Consider the following 12,613-nt stretch of genomic DNA (forward strand, 5'->3'; position numbering starts at 1 on the left):
ACTTGGGAAGCCAAAAGGCGCCTACAACCAGCAGCTGCATTTTGAACGCTGCTCTCGCATCTCCACGGGCAGCCAGAAGCTGAAACGCACAAGCAGGTCTTCACTCGCTCCCACCTTCTGGATGCCAGTAGCCTTTTTAAGCAAAGTTCAGATAGACAAAAATAACAGAAGAGTTGGAGGACACTCTGCCTTAAAAATACTCACTCTTGCCTTACGCTCTTGACTCCCAACACTTGCTTGGGTCCTAGACTTGCACTGAATTTGATTGGATCCTAAAAATAATATTGCAGAAGAAAGGAATTGTATCTATTTAGGAGAAGGAGCTATTCAAGTGTCTTTCTATGGAAAGACTAAGTAGAAGCAACTGTATTTGTTGTCATTGTAGAATCTTCCACTGAAAAATTGACAGAAGTGAAGGTTTCCTTACAAGGACTTATGCTTGGGAGCTTACGTTGCCACAAACTGCTAATGTATCTTCCATATTTACCACATCTGCTCTGGCAAAAAAAAATTCCTATTTGTACAAGTTCCGTTAAAAGAGAAGCAACTCAGAGTCACAAGATATCAGACCAGGCAACACCCTTGGAAACTCACGTCCTTGTTCCTCCAACCGTTGAGTACTCTCCCTTTCCACTGAATTCAGTGGAGGTTGTGCGTGCTCAGTACGTCTGCAAGCAGTCCTCCTGAAATTACACAACGTGAAAATTTCCAGAAGGACAGAAGATTTCCCAAGCCTCACCTAAGCCTCCAAGAGTAGAAGATAAACCTGAACTCCAAGTGGAACAGGCCTGGGACGTGAATCATTAGGACCCAACTCTATAACAACATGTTTAAACAAACCACAAAAACGCAAAAAGGGAGCACCTTGTAAAAGCCATTCCAACACTAAGTTCATATACCCACAAGCGGCAGGTAACCCCACCGTACTTTTGATGCCTTTAAGCTGTACATAGCTTTAAAAGAAGGAAAGATTATTCCCAATAGCTTTCTTGCTAAGAGTAGTCTAACATTTGTCATCAGTGACAAAAAGGGGCTTGCGAATCCTCTTAGCTCCCTACAAATTGAACCTACCGCTTCCATGTGTGCGCACAGGCTTCTCAGGAAGGATTTTAAAATAGCTGTTTCCAACTCGAATCTCTTTGAAAGCTACTTTGACATCTGTATTTGAAAGGCCACATTGTGACAACGGGCCCCAAACCAGTTTGTGAAGTTGACAGCTTTCCTTTGCTCCCTTTGCCTGCCCTTCAGCAAGACGCTCAGGGTCAGCAATAGGGCATTCACTGGCAGTTATGGGAACCACGCACAGCTTGGAGAAAGGAGAGGAAGTTGAAAGGCATTTGTATTTTCAAGACTAATATATTATCTGTTTCCTCAGCTCTGAGCCTTCCTGGACATCCCTCTAGGTCCTGAAACAGGCTTTAAAAAAAAACTACCCAGACTACGGACATCAGAGATACGGAAAAAGCACTGCATTAATACTATTCCTTCAAAATAACTTGGAGAATTGCATATAACAAAAGCTATCAAGTTTGGCCGTGAACTACGGGTGTATTTTCCTTCTCAAAGTCTAACACTCATTATGCTGCACAGATTCTAAGTGTTTGAAGATGAAGTTTGGCATTTTCAAAGCTAAAATACACTTATTAAGAATCTATCTGCAACAGTGTTGATTTTATTGATAGGCAAATACCATTTTTTATTTGACCTTAAAAAATAGCAAGTTTGAACCGCAGACTGTTTTCTAAAATCATGACTAGCACTACGAAGTGGGAAAGGACAAGAGATAAAGGAAGGAGTGAAGTCCCTTCTGTCATCACCTTTATTGCCTACCAGTATTTTATGAGGTACCTTCAGGTTTCAAATCAACCTCTGTTTCTTCAAAGCAGTTTCTCAACATGACACTGGAACATTCACTGTTAGGGGGGTTGTTTGGTGGGGTTTTTTTGTTTTTTGGGGCTTTTTTTTTTCACTGTTGGTGGTGGTTTTTTGGTGTTTGTTTGTTTTAAAGTGTGCCAGGAAGTTCTCCCAGCAGAGCAGTACTAGTACTACTGGCCTATTTTTGGTGCTGGTATTATTTAGCTCTCTAGCCAAAACCCATACAAGGCTATAAACACATCCTTGAACGCACTTTTGAAAGATGATGTCAGTCCTGCACAGAAAACCTATATTATGGAAGCACGGCAGCAATGGCAGACCAGAAAAGACATGACCGTTTCCTAAAGCGCTGCTTCTTGAGAACAGTTTCTCTAAGACACAATACACGAACATGTGTAGAAACAGTTAAGACAGAAGAGGACAAACATTCAAATCACTTAACTGATCAAATCACTTAACTTCTCCTCACCTGGCCAGCCTTGACACACCATTTGATTTTCTGGCTGAAGAAACAGATCTGAAAAGCTAGCTTACGATCTCCAGTTGACCATAATGAGCTTGAGAACCAAACTGCAGCTCTTCCTCCCAAACTCAGCCTGTCCTAACACAAAAACTAGTTCATGAACGGAATAAACATCTCCTCAGCATCACAGCTCTCCAGATGAAGCAATAAAAAATGGGATAGCGATAGTGATTACAAAGAAAATGGCAGTAAGTAAAGCTTCATCAGTAGGATTTAACGGCCATTAGTAAAATAATTTTTCTTCTGAAAATCAGAAGACCTGTTCCTCTAGTACTGCTTTTAGGAGAACCAATTCATCTCAACATGTCAAGAGAAACTTGTGAGGTAAGTATAAAATGATATATTTTCTTGGATTAGTTTATCTGAGATAATTGCTAAAACTGCAAAGAGCACATGCGGTAAGGACAATTACAGGTTTCTCTGAATCTTAAGATCTAGACACTAGAAGAAAAGCTGCTCTGAAATTATTTGTAATACCTGCACTTCTGCAGTAACATCACTTCATTTTGGAAGTCTTTTCACCCCATCTTCCTAAATCACTCTGGTCTTACTTGACAAAGTGAAGCAGGCAAAACAGTTCTAACCACGGAGATGCTCACACATCTTCACAACTTCACACAACTTCAGTAACGTGAAGAGGAACAAGTTCACTTACAGGGGATAAACTACTCAAGAATTATTTCGTTCCGCCTTCTCTGCCTCCTCCCACCCAAACAAAACGAAGCTTTGAATGCTAAACTGCCAGACTACGTAGAACTAATACCCAGTTCTGTAACTAACTTAAAATCATATCCAATAATGATTAAAATCTTACTGGAAAAAAGAAATAAATCTCAATTTACTTTATAAATGAAAGGTATGGTACTCTAGCTTCTTCCCAAGAATGACTCTCAGGACATTTTACACCTGTGCTATCTTGAAGGGTATCAGACACAGCATCTAATTTTTTTTTTTTTTTTTTTTAATACAAGCTTTCAGCCCTGATTTTGAGCATTACAATAATAACAAAAAGAGGTCCTATGACTGAATTGCAACTGGAGTAATAGAAAGTATAAGACTGCTACGTACAGCCAAAAATTTTTAGTTTATGAAAACCATGACGATAATATACTGAATTAGTAGGTGACGTTTCAGAGCTGTTGACTTCCTTCCCTGCTTCACTTGACATGTTTAGATGAAGGCAAAACAAGACTTTTTTCTTGTTGGTATCGCCCACTAAGAGATTTCAGATTCAAGTGTCCTTTCCACTGTACATCCTTCCTGCCCCCCATTCCCCTAACAGTAAAATCAGTGACAAACGCACTGAAGATGAACATTTGCTAGCATAATCAGCATCAAGGATTTTTTTTTTTTTAAGCTTTGTCCCTCTCTTCTTTAAAAACAAGTTCCTTGTAGGCATGGCACCAGAAATAATAGCAGGGAAATTAAAGAACTCAGAGCAGGCAAAAGTAGGGAGAAAGCAATGATATTATTCCATATTAAAACCAAAAAAAAAAAACCCAAAAAATCATAAAATTGCTAACACCACTGCTGTCATCTCCTTTGTGCGTGGAAAACATGAGAAAAAAATTTAAAATTCAAAAAAAGGTATCAAAACATACTGCACTACACTTCCCACAGTTTTGCAGACAGCTTTAATGTGTTGTACTAGACCAACACTGACAACAGAAGCTTCAGTTTTTATTGCTGTTAATACCCTGAGCAATTAATGTAACTCAGCAGGAGCTTCTGCCCAGAATGGCAACTATCACATTGTAATTCAGCTTTTCATGAGAGATTCCATTCAAACACAAAAGCACCTGCTAATGCGCCAAGTGTCTTAACACATTATTAGAACTCGTTAGCTAAAAATCCAGCAACTCCATTAAAAACACTGAAAAATTCTTTTCCACAGTGGATCATTATTATTCAAGTTAGAAATCACTGACAGGTAGCAAGTATTGACACAACAGAAGCTGCTCAAAAAGCAGACAGCTACCAAGATTTCTCAGAATCCAAAGACATCTAAGGAAAATTACCTATAAAAGTATGAATACCATAGACAGAGAACGAACACTAGCAGGGACATAAACACTGAAGAAAATTAACACTGACAGCATTAAGAAGCAAGCTCTCCTAAACTGCAGTCTCACAAAAAATTGTAAGGAGGGAAAAGGAAGATTTGAGCAAGAAAGCTAGGAAAAGGAAGGTGCATTTTTGAGAGCAACAGATTGTGGGTGATCGACATCAACAGATTATATATTAATAATAAGGACCGACCTTTCAGTGAAACAGCAGCAGCAGGAAGATCTGCAGTAACACAATTACTTTTTTCAAATATCCTGCTTACACTACCCAAAGCATTGCAAAGTCCGAAACAAGCACAGGTGTCACTTGTGTCATGTCGGCACTGGCTTCCCGCTCTGCACTGCGCACAAAGCGAGCGACGCTGTGCGTAGCCGCGGCACGCTGGGAAGGAAGGCGTTTAACTGAGTGTACAAATTAGGATTAAAGAGGGCAAACCACACACAAATCCAGCTCCTCTGTTCTGAGGCAGACCTCTGAATTTTTATTTTTAAAGAAGAAAGCGCTAACGCATTCCTAAATGCTATTTTTTTCATCCCCAGACATTTGTCACACGGGTTTAGTCTCTTTGCATCTTCAACTGTCAGTCCATCAATAAGCTGCGATATATCAATAAGTTAGGCTACCGCTGTGTACTTCACTTTCACAACTGCACTATGTAAAGTTTATCTCGTCCTACGGGTAAAGGCACTACCAAATCTAGCTTCTGTGGAAAAACTGTTACTGTGCCACAATTTCCCCTAAAACGCTCAAAGTTAACATTCACGTGGATCACAAAACCTTGTGATGAAGACAACTGCAACCTGAACTGTATGGCCCAGTTAATCGACAAACTGGATCTATACTAGGACAGATCACTGTCTCAACACTAAAACAGCTCCCGCTACAAAAGTTAAAGGTTTACTCAGAAGAAGCTAAGGGAAGAGACGCTAAGAAATGTTGCCATCTCAGTGGAGAATAGGGTGGGGAAAAGGAGAAGGGGGAGATGTGAAAATTGTCCTTACCAGTTTGAAGTCTTGAATGCTGCAGATGAAATATGGGGTATTCGGCCGGCGACTTTCAATATATACGCAATCTTTAAAAAACAAGATTTTAAAATAATGGAAATTAACTTCTGTACTGCAAAGTAAGAACATTTAAAAAAAAAAAACAGGTGAATTAGAAAAACAGCCTAAGCAAAAATGAGCCACCATGTTCATTTGCATAACATGTAATTTATTCCAAGTATGATCTAAAAATAGAAACTAGATGCTCTATGATGATAAATAAGTGATTTGGCTGCATAAAAATCAACTTTGATTTCAACAGACATTTTGCTAGAAAAACAAAGGAACTCATACAAGACTGTTCTCAATTTAGTTAGTGAAATGACCAGGTCCCAACCCATAAACCAGACCAAAGTCAGCCAGGAAACTAATCAAATCTCCTCTGCTTAACTCGCTATTAAGAACACAATACTAACATATTTTCTCCTCTAATTGTAAAGAAAACCAAGGCAACCAATCAGAGATGGAATATAAACTAAATTAGATTTACCTCAGGGAAGAACTGCGCTTTCTCAAATTACATTTGGCATGGTACAATTATTTTTATTTGCTTTCGACAACTGGACTCTACAAGGTTGCTGTAAAGTAAGGTGTGTTGTATTAAGAACGGTCTTGGCAATAATCGCAACAAAAGCGGCATCTCAGAATAAAATTGCAGCATGAATGGGAAAGAAGGGCCTGATTAATGATAATGACCTTAGAAATAAAAAAAAAAAAAAACAAACGCACACTGAACTTGCTGGAAGGCAGAGGTGCTGCTCCCAAAGCCAAGCAAATATTTGATGGACAGTTACTGTGTTCTCCTTGTTTATATTCACAGAGATAACTGCTATTCAAAAGATAGAGGATAAAAAACTTCAGCTCTGCCATGAACGGTTCTCCATTAGCATACCCAGATTTCTACTAGAAGCCTTTCAAAACCCTATGCATTGCAAAGCACTACTAATGTTCTGCTTGATGTCTTCTAAAACCTGAATGTTGTTCGAAAAAAGAACACTTTCTAGTTCTTATGCTCAACAAAGAACATTAAGAATGCATCGCCATCACTTATACTGATAAAATGCCTTTCTAGGGAAAAAAAAACATAGCAGAAAAGAAAAATTTAGCAACTGGTTATCAGGAATAGTTTAATGCAATCAAAAAATGTATGAAGAATCTCAGCAGTTACATCAACCAAGCTGGAAATAGGCCAGGCATTTAAAATCCACAGGGCTTCAACAATACATGCCAGAACTCCATGGTCGTGCATCTGATTTTTTAAGTGTAGCAGCAGTATGTAACACCCAGTTCTAAGAACAGATGGAGACGTACAGTACATCTGCACACCTTTGCTGATTTCCAATAACTACTGTTTCGCCAGAATCACAGCAACTTTGCTGGCAAAAGAAGCTTTAAACGCAGTGATCATCTTCCCCCAATTGCTGCACCGCTTGTTACGATCATGGCAGGTCTGGACCTGCTACTTTTCGTTATGAGCACATCAATAACAGCAACACCGGAGTACAGCGGTAGTCCAGCAAGTCACCAGTACCTTCACTGAACAGGCAAAGAACTGCAGCCCCAAGCAGTCAGGTGACAGACTGAAGTTCAGCGTTTTTTGGTTGGTTGGTTGGGGTTTTTTTGGGAAGCAGGGAAATTAACCTTTGAGTTACACTCCAACGTTTCATACTTTACAACCCTTCCGACACTGAGACATTTCACATATCCATAGGATTTGTGGTTTTTTTCACCAGAGGATGTTGTTCTCCATTTCAATGGAAAGACCAAAAATGAAAAAGTTGGAAATAGTTCAAAGTTTCCTATCAGCTGTTTAGGATCAACGTGTGAAACTATTTTTCCTGTATTATTCTCTTACGTTCCTAAATTCTGTTTTCAGATCATCTCCACAGATTTGCAAGCAGGCCCTTATTTTGCGCTGTATCAGCAGTGTGTCCTCACACTTCAGTCAAGGTTTCTTAAAACCGCTCATCCAGGAAGGAGACCTGGAAGCTAGCGTGCTGTGCCTCAGATACAGTAAACCAGATGCAAAACCTCCAGCATCGCCATTATCCATCAAATTAGTACTTTCCTTACCGTGAAACCCTGACAGCAGAGCAGCATCTGTTTTCCTCAGTAAGCTAGAAAAGAATCTCAACATACTTGTCTCAAATTAAGTCTCCTAAACAGGACAGTTAAATTACACGCTCAATGGAAGGCAAAGTATTCCTCAGTCTTACTGACCCATGATTTCAACCTAGACTGAAAAAGATTCTGGTCTTTAGGAGGTTACAAATCAAGTTGATGTCAGAGCACATAAGTATCAAAATCAGGCATAAGGTCACCTTGCCTTCTGCACTGAAAGAAACTCTTCAACTGACAAGCACAGCGCGCTGTGGTCCACATCCCTAGAGAAACTGGGAGGCAGCAAACAGCTAAAAGCAATCACTTCAACTGTCAACAAAATCTTGCCACAAGAGCTCAATTATCAGGGGCATTTCAAACAGGGCTAAGCGACAGCAATAGCGCAGAGAGTAACCTCAAAAATGGACTTGTGACATAGAGCATCTTCCTCCTCTTTCTCAAACGCTTATGCCTTCTTAGAAGGCAAGGAGCCACTTCCTGCTCAGCGTTTATCGCATAATCATAGTGACCAACTGATGCAAAGCCAGTAAATCCAAGTGTCAAATTTTACAAATAGCGTTGCAAGTAAAAATAGGTTCTTTTACCACACTAGTCGCTATCTCTCAGGAACTGCGCTGCTAATCACTTCACAGCAGCATTCTGATGGGTGAAGGAGGAGACAGGGCCAGGAGAACAATCTCTTAGAAAACATGAGTTATGCATGCCTTGTTTCCTTTTTCAGCAAGTAAACAACAATAAACATTTTTATATAATGGACTCCAGTATCTCAAAAGAACCAAGCAGAATTATGTCCATTAATTTTGAGTACAACTTGCCCTTTCCGAATTGGTAATTTCCTGCCTAAGATAGCAGCAGTTGTTTCGACAGGATACCTACGTACGTTTTAAAAGCTTAAGATGTCATATATGCAATCAACCATCAGTCAGCACGCAGAACAAACAGCTAAGCATCCCTCTGAAATGGCCTAAACAAAAACAGAATCTGGCAACTGCTATGGATATAGCAAATATGTTGCTTCACTACGATATTGCGGCAAAGAAAGGCACACCTGGCTGCCTGCCAACATTTAACACAAAGATGACATCCAGTTAAGATGACTCCAAAGCAATAGAGAGCGTAAAGATAAGAAAACAAGTTAATCCAGGTGCAAAGCAATGCCATGAAAGACAGAAATTGGAAAAACGCCCAAAGGAGAACAGTTATAGATGCATCCACATCAGCTAGTCAAAACTCACCATAAAAAAAAAACCCAACAACAATTACTTTCTTTTACCAGAGACCCAACGTACAAATACGTCAATTTAAAGAATAGCTTCTGGGTGGACCCAAGCCACCTAGAGGAAAACCGCACAACATTTTTCTAACACAACAAACCTGTGTAGATAAGGCTTACGGCCCATGAAAAATACAGAAGTAAGCTAGGTCTGCAACAGCCCCCCGCTCCCTATCCTGAATGCACTGCAACGCGTTATTGCACCCGTTTTTCGTTGACTGTACGCTTCGGTAACATTTTAGCTCGACAGCACATGGTTACGTAACAGAATGACATGTTGTGTCATTACATAAGGACACAACAAACTCTCCAAAAGGAAAAGGGCCTTCCACAACCTTCACCACTCTAACAGCAAAATACGCTCCAAAAAAAATCTCAAGTTCCTTGGCAAAGCCAGTGGGATTCACTGCCCGTCTGCACCCATGCCCCTTTGGAGCCAGCGAGCGTTTCGGATACGCGGTACAGATTCATTATGCCTTTGCGCTTGGGACGGTCTCCACAGGCGTCCCTGTTCTGAAGGGTGGGTTAACGTTACCATGTTAAAGCAACTTTGAAAATTAGAGCTCAAGTACACGGGCTTAAAGATCTTTCGGAAAAAACTTATCACCTCACGCTTCCCAGCGCATGAACCTTTATCACCTTAAACGTGCGCTGTATGTAGGAACCATCTTCACAGCTAGAGCGCCTTTGAGTTTTACTTAATGAGTCAACACCTGCATCATCCAAGCATGTAAAGCCTTCGGCTCTCTGCACAGCACGCTCTTCCTCAGAAACAAATGTCCCTTGAAAGCCACTGACAAGGAACTGCCTACAGCCCCCGACATCATTTCCACAGCCAGGAGCTTCGCTTTCACAGTCTAGCCGTAAGCAGCCCGAGTTCCAGTGCGCACACACTTCCCAGTTCTGACATCCCAGTACCTTACTGGCGTACACATTTTCTTTCCCTCATTTTGCTTTCCTTCAAATATTCAGCATTTCAGAACACACTTCAGTGTTCTGAGGGAAAAAATACGATGACAGATTTTTAATAGACACCCTTCCTCCCAAGTTAGATATAAAATGAGGACAGACACCCAGCAGACACCAAGTTTGATTCGTTCCTGCACCTAATTGACCTAAACAACCAGATGAAGCAGGTTTATATCATCAGTAGCAGTCCATGCCCCACATTCAACCAGTGTGCTAAAATCATAGTTTATGCATACTTGTCCCAGCAGCGTACGCTTCTGCTCCTCCTGTTTCATATCCACCGCTTCTAACTTAATACGGAGATGGGCAAGAGAGCCCTATTTCTTTACAAGCACTTACCTAACGCTAACTCTGCGGATTCAGTTTCACCACAGTAGAAATGGTTAAAAAAAAAAAAAAATCCAACTGCCCAGTCTATCCCCAGTTCTTCGGAAGACAAAGACTATCTTCATATATATGTGTCTGTGTATGTATATACACACAAACATTTATGCATGTATTTATATACGTGTACATATATACATGTGTATACACACACACACACACACACACACATTAAAAGGGCAAATTACATTATCGGCCCCTATTTTCAAGGGTTTGGCAAACTCTAGCAGACCTCCACCTACAACAACCCATTTGGTAGGGTGGTTTAGTAACAAAGCTCGCAACGCAAGGAGGAACGCACTGGGAACGCTAGGTGCAGGGTTTTTACTAGTGAAGAACCACCACTGACAGGTAGGGAGGTGCACAGTTACCTCTTCTCCTCCATATGGCTGACAACAAACAAATTGCTAGTCTGATCTTTTAGTGTCACTTCCCGCTGAGCGGATTACAAGCGACGCTGCCGGCTCCTTGTCAGGAAACAATGTGCTAGAGCCCCGTTCTGCAATAAATAGTTCAACCAATTTACTGTGTTCATTTGAAACACACAGGAGCATTCCTGACGCCTGGACTGTAGCTCGTATTTGCCAAATGACTGTATTACAAACCGGTATCATAGTGAATCCATTTTCTTTAAAGGTTTCGGCTGCTGTTTAATGGACTGTCAGTATAATTTAGATTTCATCTATTTAAACTCATTGAAGCCTGGCTTCTGATTGTGCAATAAATGGAACATATTTCTATTCAACAAAATTAATGGCAGTTAATTGTAGTCTGCAGATCCCAATTTTTATAAAAGAAACTGTTCTGCAGTTCAGGCACCACGCTGCATCATTTCCCATACCAATTACTTCTCCATACTTTTCATGCACGTCCACAATGCTTTATACAGCTCCTCTTAGCAAGGCGCACTCTGATCTACTTGGCTTACAATTTTGACACAAAATTCCAATTTTCTTAAAGAAAGCAGTGTGCTACCAAAAAAAAAAAAGCCACAACTTAAAGAAGTCGTAGATGCTCGGCCACTAACTCACGCTAGGGATCCTCGTGTCTTAAAAGTGGTTTTCTTATTCTATTAAAAACAGGAAAAGGGAGGAAGGGAGGGAAAGGAAATAAGAGTGCAGTCTGCTAAAAAAGGCTAATTTCTGAGATAATCAGCTTAAGACTTCCTTCTTCAGCAACAGATCAGGTCTCCTGCATGCACGCCATGTAAAACAGTCTTTTCTGATTTTCAAGGACTCCGCACACGTTTGATGAGAGATGCAGCATTTGCTCCCAACACTTCTCTCTGATATTTTCCGAAAATCCTAGCTAACTACCTGTCTCCCAAACCGGAATCGGATGCATTTCAGTAGCTCTTTATAGACACACATTTTAAAAGTTTTGTGGAAGATAGAAGACAAGCAGCACCACAAACGTACTATGTAGCTACATGACTTCATTTTTTTCGATATTTTTTAACTCTTTTTGAAGTAAAACAAGCCAAAAATACCCCACTTAAAGCAGAAATTTTAACACATTTAAGAACAAGGGCTATGGAGAATTCCTCCAAGATCTTAAGTGTAAGCACTACTAAGAAGCCTTAAGAAGCCAACAGAAGTTGTTGTCAGTTCTTGCTCAACTGAGCAGTCCCCAAGATGTCTCAGAATATGGCACACAATCGGCTGATACACACAAAACCCTTCATATCAGTCAAGAGAGAGGGACTCACTCCTCTCATGCCCTTTCCATTCATTTGCATGCCCAAAATTTGGTAGTAGGCCAGTGGTGATGCAATAAGAAATCAAAAACATATATCCATGAAGCTATATTTAATGTGAAAACTGGTACTCATATGTGCTTCTGAGTTTAAAAAGCTTTCTATTGGACCACGCGTTATTGTAGCTGCACTCTACTATGGTAAACAAGCACAGTAAGAGGGCTTGGAAAAGGGAAAAAATGTAGTATACCCCCTTTTGTTACAAGGGCCCACGTTGTATCATGACAAACCTGTAGGGGTGTCTATCAGATTAGTAACAACACATCACAGAGAAAAATCACATTATCTAAAATTGCACACTTGCACAATTCATTTTTTTTTTTATGACAATGCTACCATAGTTGTATGTAACAACAAAAAGTACAATATGAAAAACTACCCACTGGATCAACATTGGGTGACCAATGTCCACAACCCCGGATATCTAGACCTACTTTGTACTCTTGCCTCCTCAGTATTGTTCTTCATGATTTATACACAAAAGCCAAACCAAAGCCAGAGGAATCCATTTACAAGATGAACCTCTATTGATCTGCATTTAGGGAGAGTCCATCTGTCAAAGGGTAACCGTTGCCCAAATACACAGCAACGTCTGCCACGTT

At 40.4% G+C, this 12,613-nt stretch overlaps 1 protein-coding gene across 8 annotated transcripts in view; it reads right to left on the minus strand.

Moving 5' to 3' along the window:
* Positions 1 to 12,613, minus strand: part of RERE (arginine-glutamic acid dipeptide repeats) — a 253,914-nt gene that overhangs the window by 152,453 nt on the left and 88,848 nt on the right. For all 8 annotated transcript variants that reach the window (XM_068915489.1, XM_068915491.1, XM_068915495.1 and 5 more), the window contains one exon: positions 5,467 to 5,537. In XM_068915489.1, coding sequence (XP_068771590.1) covers positions 5,467 to 5,537 — 71 coding nt within the window. The remainder of the gene's footprint in view (positions 1 to 5,466; positions 5,538 to 12,613) is intronic.

The sequence above is a fragment of the Struthio camelus genome, chromosome 21 (genome assembly GCF_040807025.1).
Source record: "Struthio camelus isolate bStrCam1 chromosome 21, bStrCam1.hap1, whole genome shotgun sequence".
Taxonomy (NCBI): Eukaryota; Metazoa; Chordata; class Aves; order Struthioniformes; family Struthionidae; genus Struthio; species Struthio camelus.